Source organism: Frankliniella occidentalis, unplaced genomic scaffold (genome assembly GCF_000697945.3).
Source record: "Frankliniella occidentalis isolate FOCC.00 unplaced genomic scaffold, Focc_3.1 Scaffold7, whole genome shotgun sequence".
Lineage (NCBI taxonomy): Eukaryota > Metazoa > Arthropoda > Insecta > Thysanoptera > Thripidae > Frankliniella > Frankliniella occidentalis.
Genome location: NW_026267137.1, coordinates 1,122,149 through 1,140,030, shown reverse-complemented (window position 1 = coordinate 1,140,030; position 17,882 = coordinate 1,122,149). Strand labels below are relative to the sequence as shown.

The 17,882-nt window shown below is 47.1% G+C and overlaps 1 protein-coding gene across 1 annotated transcript; it reads right to left on the bottom strand.

Moving 5' to 3' along the window:
• Positions 1 to 6: 6 nt before the first annotated feature.
• On the bottom strand, positions 7 to 16,990 carry LOC113212890 (potassium/sodium hyperpolarization-activated cyclic nucleotide-gated channel 2; the record flags this gene model as incomplete). Its single annotated transcript, XM_052272618.1, is given in 13 exon segments — positions 7 to 478; positions 1,913 to 2,189; positions 2,303 to 2,420; positions 2,495 to 2,641; positions 2,954 to 3,172; positions 3,549 to 3,698; positions 6,135 to 6,242; positions 9,209 to 9,328; positions 9,971 to 10,108; positions 10,841 to 10,873; positions 12,381 to 12,517; positions 12,632 to 12,795; positions 16,737 to 16,990. Coding segments are annotated over 13 exon segments (2,220 nt in total), but the record flags the coding sequence as incomplete, so codon positions are not given.
• Between the last annotated feature and the right edge of the window lie 892 nt (positions 16,991 to 17,882).

The following is a 17,882-nucleotide window of genomic DNA, read 5'->3' as shown; positions in this document are numbered from 1 at the left end:
GTAGGGAAAGGAGGTGGGGACAGGGGGAGAAAGGATGGGTGATGATGATTGGTCTGCGAGTCACCCCGAGTACAAAAATAAGAGTAGTTTTGGTGGCCTGGCCCCAGCGGGCTAGGGTCAGGGTCATTGGAACGCGGTGTCCTTGTGAAAAGTGTCCGACTTGTGGAAGAGGGGGCGGGCGGCGCCCACGGCCAGCGAGGCGAGCGGCGGCAGCTCCTGCACCGCCGCGAAGTTGTTCTCGCTCTTGGGCCGCGGGAGGTTCAGGATGTGCAGCGAGTGGCCCGCCAGCTCGTGCAGGCTCTTGGAGGTCTCCGAAGAGGAGTGTCGCCCAACCGACTCCTCCGACGTGTCCACAATCTCGGCCTGTTCGGCCAGCGCGTTCACCACCGCATTGATGGTCTTGGAGTCCGAGCCCAGCTCCTCCTCTTCCTCCTCGCGGTGCGACACCAGGTTGGGATTCTTGCCAATCTTGTTGAGTCTGTAAAAAAAATGAGCAAAGCAAAATGTCAGCGTAAGTCCACGCGGTTTTGCGGTTTTCTTTACACGGTCAATCAGAACAGAACCTCCGCTAACAAGGAAACGCGCCGTTAAAAAAAGTATATTGCACTGTACTAAAACTACACCGCATCACAACGACCCATACTTCAAAAATACAGGCTTCTACTACGAACGATCGGGACAGGTAGCATCCCGGCCTGCCCGTGCGGCGCCGGCCCTGCAGGCAGCCGCGGTTACGCGTACGCTAAATGGGTTGCCTATCGCAGGTGAAGCCCGGCGGGCGGGGGGCCACCAGTGGACACGCACAGCCCGGAACACGCCCATTTCCGTGTACGCCACAAGTTGTTATTACTGGGGCTTGAACGCAAAGGTCTCGTGCGCGGCAGGCCCGGACATGGGACCTCAACCGGGACCGAGTGCCTTTTGTTTTCATTTATCGTTCACAAAGTATCTCTGTATCATTTACAGGGCTGAGGAAGCGGTTGGCAGGGCAGATCACAAACGCATGCTGCATTCCGCTGCGTCATTTTTTATTTATGTCATTCGTTTGAACAGCCAAGCAGATGTATTCGATTTAGCCTCGAAAAAGCGCGCAGCCCAGAGCGCACGATGGGTTGCCTACAATGCCCGGCGCTGCTCATGCTGCCTGACGGATGGACGAACGGGCTATCTAGCAACAAGTCGCCCTACACAGTTACAGACGATTTCCATGGTATTAATCACAGTTTAAGTGAGGGCAGCATGCCAATTCTCACAGCCTTAAGTTTTATTTTTTCCCCATTTTCACAGTTTCATCAGTTCGCTTCGTAAAGCAGAAACTTAAGCATCAGTGCTTGCTAGCATTATTAAATGCCTTTGAAATGAGAAATAATTCACTCAATAATCATGACTTACTTCCTATCGATACGATGAGAGATTAAAAGAGTTATAAACGTATTTTAGGACGCACTCAGCCAACATGCTCGCATGACTAGCACGAACCAAACCATGCACTGACTGACAAGCCACATGCTGATGAGAGAAATTTACCATAACACTTCCATTAATAATCGACAATCCCTTTCAGTTCTTATTACATATGAGCACAATTGAACTATTCTTAATTTTATTTCCTGCGGTCCCTTCAGAACACTGATAAAGTTCTTTGAAAAATAACTAACTTTACCATTTCATACTTATTATCACAGCCTTTCCAAAATAATTTCCCTGAGACTCCACGGTATAACTGTTGTCAAGTAGCCCCCCTACACACCACCCAAGACGAAAGCAAAGTCGCAACCTATTCAATTTTTCAAACTAGAGGTGCGTGGTGTTTATGTCGTTATTGACGCCGTTGGCCGCCTTGTCTACGCTGGCACCTCTGGTACTGTCGTCATCGCTACAACTACGGGCGCCATTGGCACACGAGCCGCACCTCTCGGCCGCCACACTCTCCATAGTGCGACGCATGAGCGGGTACTGGTCCAGGACGGCGTTGAAGTGATCCACGGACAGCGAGAAGAGGTTGCAGTACGTCTCGGCTCGCACCGAGGCCACCCGCCGCGCGTTCGTCAGCAGGCAGATCTCGCCGAAGTAGGATCCGTCCGAGAGAGAGGTGGCCACATCCCCGTTGAGCATGACAATGTCGACGATGCCCTCCTGGATGAAGTACATCTTGTTTCCGATCGTGCCCTCCTTGATGATAATGTCGCCTGCCGAGCAACGTTTTGTTTATACATGATTGAAATCCATAACAATTAAAAATGCAATTCTAAATCGAACCAGCTCCTAGGCGGAGTGCTGAAACTGGCGACACAATAATCACCTGGCTGGAAGACTTCGTAGCGCAGCTTGGTCACCACGTCTGACACGAAGTTCCCATCAGCGTTGGCAAAGAAGGGGACGGATGCTACCAGCGACCGGCAGTTGTAGTTGATCACGTCCTTAAGGGCGGGAAGAGACACGTGAGGATTCGAGTGAAATTATATGAGCAGAAAGTTTGGACTCGTAAACCCACCTCTCTCAGCTTTTCGGAAAGCTCGCCAAGTATAGCTTCTTCGTCGAAGAACTTGCCCTGATACCGATGTTCAAAGTACTCTGTTATTCGCTGCCTCATCTCCCGAGGCAGTTTGCGATACGCCATGTACTCCTCGACTTGTTTCACCTTCAAAGAAAATATACAGTTGTTAAGGGTAAGGAAATATTTCTTTCAGTAACAGGCGACCACCCAGAAAGTTCGTCCGTTTTTCTCAAACACATTTGGCTCATTATTTACGCGAGCTCAGCGCCTGTGAAACTGAGTGTAGGCCACCCTGCAGTACACGCATGCATTGCAGACACGATATTGCCTACCCAGCAGGCGCTAAGAGAGCTTGCAGAGGCTGAGTCTCACAGGTTCGCAACCGCAACAGCGAATGGCGGACGTTCTTTCTGGAGGGCCCCTCATCGGAAATGTATTTGTGCAGTTTTGACTAACCCGTTCCCGATACTGCCGTCTGCTAGAGTCAAGGGACTGGATTAAGTTGGTCGCGTGGCCGAGGAAGAGCGCGTAGCAAGTGGCCCCCGAGATCATGGAGAGCATAGTGAGCCACATGTCCGTGAGGGACTGCGGGGGAAAGCGGCCATACCCGATACACAGCATGTGCGACATGGCCTTGAACAGCGCCCACGAGTACTGCTCCAGCCAAAATGCGTCCTAAACATCAAAGACCAGATTGGTGTTAAAAAAATCCTTGGCTTTGGAGGATAAGCTTTCACTTTGAACAATTAACAGATTGACACATTAGGAAATGCATTTAGGGGCTAAACTATGAAACATGGCCAAATGTTACACATTTAAACACCTACTTATTGAAAAAACAACAAAAATAGCCTTCATCTCAAAAACAAAACAAAACCCGTGGTTTTGTTGCACAATTAGCAATGCCGAATGTTGTGGCCAGCATTTATTTTTCTAGTAAATGATAAATATGCATGCAAATGAGTAAATTTAAAACTATGACCAAACAACAAAATTGAATTCATAGGGCACCTGTTAATCTGTCAAACTTAATATTGAAACAATAGTAAACCTGGAGCTCGTTGATGGCGACCCAGGAGTTGGCTGGAAAGCCCTGGAGCATGGGGACGAGGAACTGCAGGCAACCCGACCAGTGGCCAATGAGCAGCATCATGCAGATGAGGTTGAATATTCGCATGAAGACGCTTGCCATGTTGAGGAACTGTAACAACACCGAAATATTATTTAGGGGGTAGACGAGGGGATGGCCCGTGCATCTTGATGAACATGAAGAAAAATGTTCCCTGTTGAGGCATGATGATGCATTGCAGAAAGCAAGTGCTTGAACCCATATAACCCACCAAGATTTAAACGATAAAGGCGAGATATTTCATTCTTATAGTGTAAGATACGACGTATTACATGTTCATTTTCTGTTTAGAAGAAACAATAATGTAATGAGAGATGCAACGGCAGCACACGAAATATAACACGCGAAATGTGGGCATGAAACGGCGTGTAATTAGCATCGTGTACATAAAATAAAAAGCTGAAAAAGAAAATATAACGGAAAAGAGTTATGACATAGAAATATGCAGCAATAATGCTTCATGATAAAAGGTTACAAAGCAATCATTACTGCATTGCAGTTTGTAGACATGATCATACTTAACAAACAATTGTTTTTCTTTTCAAGTATAATGACATTGCTCATGCTGTTGAGATAAGCAGATTGCCCGAACAGATTCCCACAACCAATTCACATCTTGCGTATAACATTACAAGGTAAATAAACACGAATATTTCCGTGGTTATTTGGGGTCAATTTATTCTGTGCGTGATAACACACTCAAGGTGAAGATTTGGCGAAGTAGTCAACTGGTAGAAACCCGTGCCTGAGCTCAGACAAGGGCCAGGTTTAACATGTTTACAAAGTATTTCTCGACTGACAGGATCGTTACATTATATTATATATTCGTGCCGTCTCTAATGTTCATTTCAGACATCTCTTGAAAACTTATAAACGATTCAAGTGAAACATGCATATACATCTATGGATTACAGGGGCTTCAGACTGGTAAACCACGCAATGTCGGTTAATTGAAGGGGCGTCATATCTAGCTAAACGTTGGTACCGGTGCATTTTGTTGGCTAGTGTTTTAACGTGCGCTACATATGTAGCTATCCACATCAAATATAATGTTCATGCAACAATTAAATCTAACAAGCAAGCTTACGGTCAAAGCCGAACTTCGTCTAGTAAAAAAAAAACAACTTCGTAGAGTGGATGAGAATATTTGAAGTTGAATGCCAGCTTTGACCGCAAACAATTACCAGTACATCGACAGCAAACCTGCATTTCTCGACCAACAAGACCGATACTGTGACCATTGCTCTGCGCCTGATGTCTAGCTCCGCCAAACGAAGCGAAGCCTGTTACAAGCGGTGCTAGAATTTGGACAACATAAAAGAACATGAAACCAAGGTGTGTGGTTGAGATTGACCTCATAATTATTAATGAGGAGCAGAATGAAGATCTGACGAGTAAAAAAGAAAGCAGCTTTAAAAAAGCAATGCTCACGAACCACATCTTCTTGAACACTCTCTTACACTCTCAGGACAAAGTTATTGCAACAAAAAGAGGGGTTTCAGCTCCTTCACAATAGTCTCATACTCTTTACGCGTTGGTTTCGAACAGAGCCGTCGGAGCCTACGGCAGCGTCTAAAAGCTGAATCTAATCTCTGATCCTCATCCTCTTCCTCTCCCTCTAGTCTCTCTCCCTCTCAGTCCCCCTGACTCTGGTGCTGGGTGGCCGCGGCCAATAGCCTGCCAAGGCCCTCCGTGGCGCTGCTGGGGTGCCGGTCATTCGCGTCACATGCAGAGAGCAAAATTACAACAGACAGGAGAAAGAAGACGGAGGATGAAGAGGCATGCATTACGCTCCATGCTCTACATAGGGTGGGAGTCATTCATAGTGTTGTCTCGCGAGGGAAGTCAGTTACCAAAGTTCTGGAGAGAAATCTGAATTACTCTGGTTGATAACTTTGTGAATATTTTTCCCCACCCCCAACGTAAATTAAAACACTCATTTTATTGCAGGAAAAGATGCAGCATATCGGAGGGCGGCATGTAAAAAGAACGATGGCATACATGTAAGTATGGAGATCCGAATGCAGCCTGGGCTACAATGACCAACAGGCAAACGATGTAGGTTGCATGCAGGGGGTCGATGTAAGGAGGGGAAGGAGGCATGAGCGACACAAACGGTGAGAGAAGGATGGTGCTATCGGGTGGTGATAATCTGACTCTTTATAAAAGACGGGAGTGTGCGCTAGTGGCCTTGAATAAATAGATCAGAGCTGAACTAGCATGCAGACTTTAAGGGATACAATCATGCGTTGCCGTGCAAGCGTAGGACATTTTAAAAATCATTTACAAAAAATCACTTAAAAATAATTTAACCTTAAACTTGTCAGCCTGCCCGCACCGATGTTGCCACATTTAATTGATATTTTTAAAAACGATTAAATTACGTACGATATATTGTCATTAGATTTAGGAGAAAGCAAAGGTACGAGGGGAAGCTAGCCATGCAAGCAGGCAAGCTGGAGGTACAGGCCGTATAGCAGCAGCGCCAGCAGCTCCAAGGAAGGTTACCTTAAAAATCAGGTTGCTTTTTGTGAACCTAGACTTTTTCTTGGTGGCAGCATCAGAAGCGCGCCTTCCCCGTCTTTCAGAGCGCTTTTTTTGCAGATTCTGCAAGATCTAGAAAAAAGAAGCCAAGAAACATGAGGTAGAGAAGGCAAAAAGGCCGTTGCACCAGTGTTTAGAAAGGTTAGGGGAATTTGATTGTGAAGTGTTTTACAAGGCTAATGAGTTAAAACTTCTTTTAAGCAGGCTAACATTTCCATTGACTCACAAAAATCAGAAGTGAAATTAGGTTAGTCGAAACAAAGCTGGTCAACGCAAACGTTACTTTAGCAATGTGAGAAGAATTTCGGAACTGCAGTCAGAGGGAGAGGTGAGCGAGAGAGCGAAAAGAGGGAGAGAAAGCGACGTACTAGCCAAGCACGTCGCTAAAGCTTAGAGATAAGTTATGAAACCAATTAAGTCAGGCCTCTCATCTCTTTCTATGGCGTGCATGTACAAAGCAATTACAAACAAGGGGTGATACTGCCCCGTTATTTCTCTGTCGCTAATTGCTTCGAAATATTGGTAGTGTTTGTTATTTCACGTAATCCGTTTCCCCCATCGACGATCTAAGTTAACCACTTCAAGCAAGACGATTGAAGTATCCCAAAATAGAAGAGTCGAAATTTCAGAAGTAATGCAATGCTTGAAGTTTACTGACATTATAAATGGAATCTATTTTCATGTATATTTCTTAACATTTAGGGACCCCAAATTAGTGCACGTGTAACGTAATTTGCTGGCGATGCTCTAAAAGCTTTTATTTCTCTCATGAGGCATATGGACTCGCTCTGTCTCCCTCTGCAGCAATCGCCACTACCAAAGTGTGAGAGAGAAACAAAATGCAGTTGGACACATTTCACAACCGAGTACATTCAAATCAAATTGCAATACAGGGTTTTCAAAGACACACAAACACACGATCGCAAAACCAGCTCCAAATCACACTCAATACCTACGAAACTGAACGGAAAGATAGCACTCACGCTTACGTAGTCGAAGTTAAAGTTAATAAAATTTATAAAAAAATGGTAAATAATTAAGATGAATGATGAATGCTACTGAACACCATGTTTGATTGCGTACATTAATACTGAATTGAAAGGCAAATTTTCTCTTTACGTAGAATTCTTTTTTATTCTTTTCCGATTTTAAGCCAGTTAATGAGCTTGAAACACATGTAAGCGTGGAGGGCTGGAGCTGATACAAAGTCGATCCACTATAATTTGCCAGGCTTGGTTGCGAACAAAATTTACGAATTAAATATTTTCTTGTCACTCTAAATACTGGGAACATGCTTTGATCTACTGCCCGGAGTGCCTGCTAGTGTAATTGATTTTGTTAATCACTTCCGGAAATATAAGACATAATTCCTTTAAGACGGGGAAAGTAGATGGGTAGGACTCTGTAAGTCTCCCCATTGCCAGCAAACACATTACAATTAAATTGTAAATTAGTAGCGCAGCATATATCGAACTGAAACTAAAACGCACGCAGCTCGCCACTTATGTTCGAAATCCAAGTAGATCGCAACCGGCAGCGCGTACGTCTTCCGGCACACTCGACCAGTGACGTGAAACTACTTGAGTTTGACTCGTAGTGGCAAACAGCTTTGGTCCTCAGCGCGGCTCAATTGCTCGTGAGTCTCCAGCGTACATTTTAGTTTAAGGTCTCGATAAACTATTCCGTAAGCAGTAGATTGTGAACTGAGGCAGTAGTCTTTAAGCTGGCAGAAAAGAAAGACCTCTATGTACAATCGTCACTTACAAATAAAATTTATTTTACAATATCATTCTTGTTACAATCTCGCAGGCTGACATGCGACTTTTTACACAGTGAGAATACAACTCTATGAGGACCGGGCTACTCATAAAAGGTTGTATTATCTACAATTGTGTGCGTGTGTGCCAGCGCAGGCGGGCGGGGATCAGTATGATAATTATAGAAAGGAAAATATCTAATTGAAAACAAAACAAACTTTCAAATCGTATCAAATTCAAGTGCAATGTCTTTGAAATTAAACAGTGTGTGCTATGTCAACATGAACAAACTTGTGTGACTCGATTACGAGCTCCAGTAAACTAGTCACTCAGGGTTTGAGGCGTCATGGATTGAGGAAAGGGTGTCAACACGGACTAGTAGTATAAATGTGCAAATTTCAACATCTACGATAAAGAAAGTTTCTACTGGATCAAAAATTACGGAGATGGGCTACTTGGAAAAGTGTGTGCATAAGTAGTAATGTTTCTTTTAAACACGGTATGGCCTGACGACTCCGTTCGAAACGCATTTGACTATTGAGACCTGTCGTAATTTCTGCTCTCAGTTTACCTCAATCTAAACTTGCTGGTGTTTTTCAGTGACTTAAATGTACAGTATTTGAAAGTTCGGCTCTTTGACACATTTTTGGGGTTGTAAAACAAAAAGATCACGTGCACCACGCGGACACACCAACACACAATCTATTCTACGAACACCATTCGACATTCACAAGTCAGGAAAATTGCTCGTGCTCGGAATTAGCAAGATCAAGTTGATGTAACATTTGTCGAACACCTCTCCGGAGCCCCAAAGAAGCGCAAACCAGCATGCTATGCATCGGGTTGGGCCGACCGGCCCGTCTCGTCAAAGCAGGGAGGTCATTTCTCTACTCTGCCCTGCCATGGGGCAGGCGGCGGCCCGGCGTACGTCGGGAAGGGTCATATTGCACGACCTCAAGATCCAAACGAACCTCTATGCAAACAGTCTAGGCACAAAACATAATGTAAAGGGCGCCAGTCGGAGAGAGACCCTCATATACACCCCACTTTTGTTCTCAAGTCTAGAGCCTATATTGCATCCCCGCCTTAGAAGAGTGCAAAAAGACTGTCGCTTATCCGGCAGACAAGGCTCCACACCGACCAGCGCCCTTATCGGAAATCATTCTCAAATAAACAAATATACAACGATAAAAACACCGAACGACAAGAAAAAAAAACACAACATTCACAACCACAACAACACAAATTCGGAGGTTGTGACGGCAGGCAGTTTTGCCCCACCTTCTGAAGCTGTGGGGTGTCTCTCCCGCCCTCAGATCCGGGCGGGGAGGATCCTTGGGAGCGCTTACGCGCCGTCGATTCATATCCAAGATGTCCGCTGGGCGATGGAGGAGGAGGCAGCTAAAACAGAACACTTTCGTGCCAGCCACACACACACTTGCACGCACTCATGCTCACAGAGACCGGACGTACGCACACACTCACTCTCGCACACGCTAATTCTCGTAACCACCACAAGAAACCACAAAAAGAGAAATTTTAGATTAACAAGATAAGGAGAAGAATGATGATTATTTCCGCTTTGCTTAGATGGTAGAACTTATACGAAAACAAAGAAAAAAACATGGTGAGCATCCACAAATTACGCAGGCAGGTCATATTTATGATTGCATGAAAGCGAGACAAATGCCATCGTATTTTGTGGGGAAGCTCAATACAAATTCGAGGAAACGCGCTAGCACATGACGTGTGGACATTGCAATGGTCTAGTGCATTATCTTTAAAATGTGACACGAACATTTCGTGCACGAAGTGCTAGACAGTGTCTAGTGAAATTCAAGGCAGATGTACACTCTGAAACCAGTGAATTTGTTTTGCTAAGGTTTAAGAAAGTGGGACCCTGATGGTGTAGATTTAGTGTACACAAACTGCAGGAGCACCAACATTATATTTTCACATAAAAAAGTATCTTGATTTGTTCTCAGACCAAAATAAAATCGTGTCTATGTGCTCTTTTGTTATAATAAGAAAAGATATGCTTACGTATACTTCTTCCCACTGGCTGACGTATCGCACGAGCCTGGACAGCCTGAGCAGCCGCACGAGAGACAGGAGCTTCGCCAGCCGCAAGATACGAAGTGCTCTTCCTGCGTGCAGTATTTGGAAGCTTTCGCTGAAGTCCTGGAAAAATACGCGAGGAAATAAATCAACACAGAGTACAAGAGGACAGATATTCTTGCAGAAGCAATGTCTGAGGTAAATAAAAGCGCAGTGCGTTTTTCATGTAAACAGTGAAAGATAAACTAGTACATGTGTGCACTAGATGTGAGAATATAATTATTTGTTTTAAGTTTCCGGGCAGGTTTAATTTTTATTGCATAAAAGCTCATTTAGAAACCGCGGGGCCTCATTTGAAAAATTTAATTAAAGTTGCAGTTATTTTTGTTCAACAAGAACAAGTTCAACAAGAACATGTTAACCTTGTGCTTGTTACAAAAAATAATAATAGAGAACTCGTTTCTTTGGGAGAGATTTAATATTTACCTGTTTCACGAGTTTGAAACTACAGAAAGCAACCTTCATAAACAGCCAACAACATTACTAGAAAATATTTCTCATCATTTAATGGCGTTTATTAAAGAACAAAATGTTCTTATGAAACTGCATGCGTAGAGAAACATGCTTGGTAGTGCGAGCGGAAGAAACCCACCGAGTTATAAAATTAATAACAGCAGTCATTCGATTAACGCCCTAGCCGGCATGCACCTTAGGAAACGTGCGGCAAGGCAGTCGATCAGGTACGATGATTTAATATAACTACAGGCAAAACTGCTCTGACTCTCACTTTTTCACTCTCTCACTCGTTCAAACACTCACTCATTTTCATTCTCTCTGGGCTAAGGGGTAACTTACCGAGTTCGATGACTGTCCCTTCCACTTTGCGAACTGCAACAGGATGGGGTCATAGCTAAAATGTTTTCGAGACCTTGGCCATAGTGAACTCGCCCGATCCACATGAAAGATTCCCATTTAAATTTCACAATTTCAAAGAAGAGCTCAAGTAAAAGCCAACCAATTCACCCGAATGCTTGTATTATTAAAAAATATAGATGCGTACACCAAAACCATGCTTCCCAGTTCACCGCTTTAAAATGAAACACCTCGGACCTCGGGGCTGTCCCTATACCACGGAATTCTTGAGGGTAGGGGAGGGAAGAGGGAGTTGTTTAACTTATGAATACAAGAGGGGGCAAAAGAACCCCAAATTAGACTGCTGAACTAGGAAACGTCATTTGAACGTAACGTTCAGAACGTTCATTTTGTTAGTTTTTTACTTAATTTACCATTTTAGAATGCTGACTGATTTGATGCAACAACTAAGTGACAGGTAAAAGAAAAGAACGGGGAAAGGAGGGAAGGGGCAAAACGACAAAACGAAAACACAAAAGTGTGTGTGTATGTAAAGGTGCCCCCACAATGAGCGCGAGGCGATGCCGGGTAGGCGATGCCGTGCAGCCAGGCCGTGCTTGCAGGCCGTGCCGGTTGCGCGGAGCTACGCCTCCGATCTTCTAAGTAAAGCTGTATTCGCACAAAAGTCGGTAAACCTGCCGGCACGGCCTGCAAGCACGGCCTGGCTGCACGGCATCGCCTACCCGGCATCGCCTCGCGCTCATTGTGGGGGCACCTTCACACACTTATGCAGGGTGGTCTGTCAGCCCCGCCCTTTCTTTAGGTTGTACTACATGATGCAGGCGTGCAGACGGTTGCATACTCGGACGGTGCCGTAAGGCGCCTCGATGAGCGACGATAGGCAAGCCCACCCGCACGCCGCACGCCTGTATCCGATATAGTCTAACCAGAGAACCAGGGCTGACGGACCACCCTTTAAGCATGTGGATATAAATTCGGACACTCGTGTAAGTAAAGGTCTATATTATCCCCAGAATTTCACACACCTGTAGAAACAAGTGTTCGAATATAAAGTGACATGCCGAAACGTGAGCCCCATTCACGCAATTCAATTTCCTGTATACTTGCACGTGACTTACGGACAGCCCCTGACCACTGGTCACAACCCCAGGAGAGCACACACAAAAATTCTACGAGAACCATCAAAACTACCACACACCAAATAGTAAACCGTACTCTACCAAATGGCAAACCAGCTTCATTCGTATTGGTACGAAGCCACACAGTAACACAAAAGGCTGTCAAAATTGCCAAACACACTTGATAAGGCACTAATTGAGTTGCTTAATCCAGGAGAATTTCTAAGTATAGCACCGTGACAATTTCGGGATCGATTCATCCCTTCTTTCGTTTAAGCGTTCTGCTCAATTGTTTTCAAGTTTATCTTGAATTATTGGAAGGATTTGTTGCAACTCATCTTTCAAATTTTGCACACGTATTTAAACACCACATGCTTCCAACAGGAGTCAATGATGCCACTCACCTGGTTGAATATCAGAAAGATATAGTCTAGAGGTATTGAACTGATGAGATCCAAAAAGAACCAAGTCTTGAGGTAGTTTTTTGCTATTATTTTGGGGTCTAATATTACTTGTTCTGCATTGTCTTGTTGCATTATGCCTGTGAACAGTGATGTGAACATAATGTTACGTACGGTAGGAAAAATGTAGGTGAAAAGGGGGTGACCTACTTTACAATGTTACCTCCAGCATTTTTTAAATTGTGAAAACTCACCGGTACGAAAGTTGACAACAATATCTATAAGAAATATAGTGTCCGAAAGGCAGTTGAAAGCTATCCATCGCGTACTGAGGTCGTCGTTGAAGAAGGATATGGCGACAGGCAGTATGATAAGGTTGGCCACAAGCAGCAAAAGCATACATAGGTCCCAGTAGAAGCTGAAACAGATAGAGCAGCCATTAGAACAATGTAGATCACTCGACGAGGAAAACTGGGCGTGGAAAAGAGGCCGGAAAATGTTACAGATTTTTTTCTCTGCAGAGGGGCGACACCCACTTTACGACAGATTGGGGATTTCAGCCACGCGTCATTCTGCAGAGCGCTGAAGTCGTGCCAAGAGAAAGGAGCAGAGAGAGAGAGAGAGAAAGGGAAAGAGAGTTAAAATGAATGACAAGAAAAGGGGAGGGGGTGGGGGTATAAGGTTTTCTTTTGCTTTAAAAAAATAACGCTTTTAAAGGTTGCCTCATGAGAAGAAACTATCAATCCCCCTGTACCACTGCACACTGTTGACTCCCGCAGAGAGCAAGAGGGATGAGGGGAAGCAAATGAGTCACGTCACGCGAGGAGCTCAAGTGAGCACGAGCCAAGACCTCAACAAGGACAGGGTCGGTTGGGCCGGCGGCCTTCATCAGGCATGGTGTGCCATTGCTAAGAATTTCCAGCTGAAAAGGTGTTGCACGTGCTTATCACCACTAATCCGATTGGAGACCGGCCACATTCCGCCGCAAGCGCATCGGGACTCCTCATCTGGGTCACGTTTTGCGCTCCCCCCTTCCCAGCCACCCTAGCCCTGTCTCTCCCTCTAACGCTCGCCGCCATTTAGAACTTTTGCCGACTTGTGAATCTGAATGTGTTTTTATCCCCGCCCCTTATCGCTGCCATCGAAATGAATTAGTAGAAGCTCAGCGCCGCTCAGCACCCCGCGAGCATAATTCACACACAATCATGGAAATTGGGTCATGAAACTTTGCGTGGGTAAGAGGAAGAGCAATTGTTTTTTCTAAGAACCACCGTCTTCAAACGTCAGTGAGCCCCTGTAAACACAGTAAGAGAAAATGGTACGACCACCCTAAAATATTACTTTGTAGTTTGTTACACCGATGGTCAACTCCGGAACGGAAACCATGAATGACTCTTTTGCATTCCAAGATGAGTAAGTGAAACGATAATTCCTCCCCCCCCCCTTCGAAACGGCTCGACATTACAGTGGGCCTATCACACAAATTAACTTGACGTCGCGGGAACAGTGGAAATTATTGGTCGACCAAAGTCTCGTGAAAGGAGTCATAACCTAATGAATAACTACGCCCTTGGCCGCCGCCTAGACCGTCCCCACTCTCTCTCTCCCATGAGCGGCGAGCGCCAACTAATTGTCTAAATTTGTGATGAATTCCCGGGCGATACTTCCCAGAGTGAGCCGGCCGTCTCGCTACTGGCTAATCCCTCCTATATGAGTTCGGGTCCCAATAACTCTCCCTTGTCGCAGGAAGCTGTGCGTCACCGCCCGTTCATACCTGGACCCTGTGCGCCACCCTACACTCCTATCCGCGGCAACCATTTGTTCCTCTGATATGCCGAGTATGGCACAAGTAAATAACATAAAATCGCTGCAAGGAAAATCAACTGACAGAACGCCGGTAGCACTCGCACAGAATGCAAAGAGTCATCGCCAACAATTAATTTTGTCCAGGACTTTTCCTATAATCGAAACTTTTTTTTTCTGGGGAAAACCCTTTCAGGCCGAGAATAGGAGGGGCAGTAGCGAACCGGGGTGGGGTAAGGGGGGGATGAAAATCGGTGTAAAAGGCTGAACGAGCACACTGGACGGCCCGGTGGCTCGGCGGCTGGTGTGGTCCAGCGGAGAGGCTCTCCAAGATGAATGTGGCCCCCATAGATTTCGAGTAATGACCACATTTCTATTCAGCGGCTTGGCCCAGCCGGAGGCTCGCCCGCCCCGCCCCGCGCAGAGGCAATGCTGCGGCCACCTGATGTCTTATTCACGAGAGAAGCGTGTCCATCTTGTTTTCCGATGCACACTACGCACAAAAGTAGCCGACGCTGTCCATCCTTTCCCATTCGAATGGTTGACCACGTCCCCTACAACAGTATCGGATTGTTGTACTTTCTTGGTCTTGGTAGATGTCGAAGCAGAGAGTGGTGTGCATGCATAATCCTGCCTCCAAATTGGAACTACTCGCTTGAATGCAGATAACAAACGTGAAATTATACGCCAAAAATGAAAATCAATGGGTGGTACCGTTTTGGCATTTCATTCACCATTCACGAATTGTAAAGGGATCAAGAGTAAAAGTTGCCAGTGCACGATCAAAATTCGGCAGCGCGATCGCAGGGGTGCGATAGTACTGCCATCCTCAGCCGCCAGAGCAGCGCTCTGTATGAACTTCCCAGCGCAGCGCTTGCATTAGTGATAACTACACATTGAATGCGGGGCTGGGCGAGGCCGCTCCTGCCGGGCTAAAGAAGCGTAGCTACAACGGGAATTTTGTAGGGGGCCCTCTTTTGTCCTACACGAGGACGACCTTTGAGGAAAACTCATGGGGTAGAATGAACAACCAAATTAGTTACACAACTACTAAAGTCCTTGTCTTATTGGCGAAGCGGCGGTGCCACGTTGTTCCGGAAAGAAGACACGGGAAAGGAACGAGGAAAAGAAGGGGGTTGTATGAGGAGTTGGGGGGTGCCGGGGTAGGAGGGTGAATTGGGATGCAAATGAACGAGCATGCAGGCACGTGTAAAGCACGCGATAATTTATTCATGTGTTTTATTGGCGGGAGAGGGCTCAGGGCATTGTGTGCGAGCGGGCGTGGGGGCGGTGCGGAGGGAGGGCAGGTCAACCGTCATGCAACATGCAGGTCGGTGCGGCAGGGCGGCGCATCAGAGCTACGAGAGCGCGCGCACAGGCACGGGAGCACCATGAAATATATGGAGGGGACCTTATTATTTCAGTTTCCGAAAGGACAGTACCTGCTCCTTGTCACGTAGACACAAAACGTTAACGTCAGTGATGTCACAAATGACTAACTAACAAGAGTATGCAACACGGCATTTGATATCTGCCGCGGGTGCTCAGCGGTTGGACACTTTATTTAAAACGAGGAGGGAAACGCGGAAAGTAAGGGTCAAAAGCGGGCTACGGGTGTACTTTCCCGTGGAACAGTTGGACCGGATCAAGACGGACCGTTGGTATAGTTGGTTCACTAAATGTAGACACCATTGGCCTGGAGCCTGTCCCGGAGCCCCACTGTGCGCGTCATAACGACGCGGCAAGCCGGGTCCGGGCCACCCGAACGTCCCTTTCCTAGGGCAGCCAAGAGCGAGTGTGGGGAGCGCGCGGAGGCGGCCAAGGCAGGCTCAGGCAGCGAGGCAGGCGCGGGCGTCTCCGGCAGCCCTAGACAGGCTACCTGACTCTTGTAATGTGCGTAACCGAACAGCTTATTGCGTTGACAAAGAGAGCCCAGCGATTGTTTCGATTTTCGTTTGTGTTCGTATGGTGTCTACATTTAGTGAACCAACTATACACAGTCGAGCACTTATACAACACGGAGCCCTCTGTAAAGCGCCGTGCGGATAGGCAACCATTGTGGCGCCGGGGCGTGCTAGGGCTGCCTACCCTACAGGGGAGAATGAATCACCCTTGGTATTCCGCAGACAGCGTAATCGAGTGGGCGGAATTATCCGGGGCCGTGGAACACGAGGCGGTCCCGGCACGGCCCGAACCGCCTCCTCACCGCAGCGCCCGCCGACCCTCCGGGCGCTGGGCTGCTGGCGTTCCGGCCGACAGAGGTGGGCCAGGCGGGCACTCGGGTGGTTGCCATTCAGCGAGGGGCACAATGATCGCCCACAAAAGGGTCGGCGTGATGCGGGTGCGGGCCAGTGATCAGCCAGAGTATTGTGCAAGTCCTGGTGTCGAGCGACCATACTCAACTCTGCACCGCATACATTTTTGTTCCCGATATGGCTGGAGCGAATAGCGATTTTGCAGCAATAAAGAGGACACCCCATAGACCATCGCTTTCGACTTCCGCTTTTCCCCTGTGTACTCTTTGCATATTTCATGTTGTGAGTGACAAGTCCTTACCGAAAGCTGGAGCAGGGATGGATGACCCAGTGTCCGGCGGCTTTTTGTCGGATCCGCTCCTTCATCAGCGCCTTCTTGGAGCCGAACAGCTTCATGGCCAGCTTGTTGTCGGTGGGCTGGAAGAGGGCCTGGAGCTGGTTCTTGAGGAAGGAAGGCTTGGAGGGCCCATCCCCTTGCGGGGCGCCCATAGGGCCGGGCCCCGGCTCCTCCTTCGGGGTCCCGTACAGGCTCACATCGTCGCCGCCAAAGTGGACCTGAAACGAAAAAAAACGGGCCTTTAAGTACTCAACTGAACATTAAATTCACCGCTGCAATTAGTGTCGCAGTCTTTGCCCCCGCGACAAGAAATGTTTTGTTCCTCAGGAAAGTGACTAAAAGAACCGAATTTATGGAGAGGACGCTTTTCCCGCACGTTTTGCTGCCACGCTCTGCTTCAGAGCCACTCCTTCAACTCGGGCCCCAGAGGAGCCATGGGGCTAAAAGGGGCGCCCTCGAGGGCTCTGCGGGGTCCAGCGGGGCGCGGGCAGCGTGTGCAGCCCGGCCCTGCCCGTGAGCGATTGTTCCCCGAGGCAGTCCCACAACAGTCTCATTACAGGCAAGCGTGCGCCCCATTTGGTAGGCCGCGCAGGGTAGGCCACTAGAAAATTATCGCTCAGTTTTAAGAAAATTACACCTTTCCGCCCTTTTTTTTGCACAGGTCGGGTAGAGAAATGAGGTTACACAATACTTGATGGTTCTGCTCTCTAGTGCAGACAAAAAGTATAAAACCCCGCAGGGTCTGATGAAACAAACCCGTCGAAAGTTTCTGACACTTTGCAAATGTGCCGCTTTTCACGCGCTAATGTATACAAATCCGTGCCCTGTACACGTGTTTCGGATTAACTGAGCACATGTCGAGTCTACCCTCCAACCCTCTACATTAAAATAATAATTGAGCACTGCACAAACTGCTGCGTGCGGCACACTGTCGACCGAATCCCATCCACACCACGGAAAACAATATACCTCCCCCGACACACACACACTCACACGCGCGCGCTTTCACATTCAAGCGAGCACCACGCACAAAGACGCAGTGCCGAAATATTCAGGAGCCTCTCTCCATCCCTCCATCAACGTCTGCGCGGCGAGGCCCACAACCGCGCC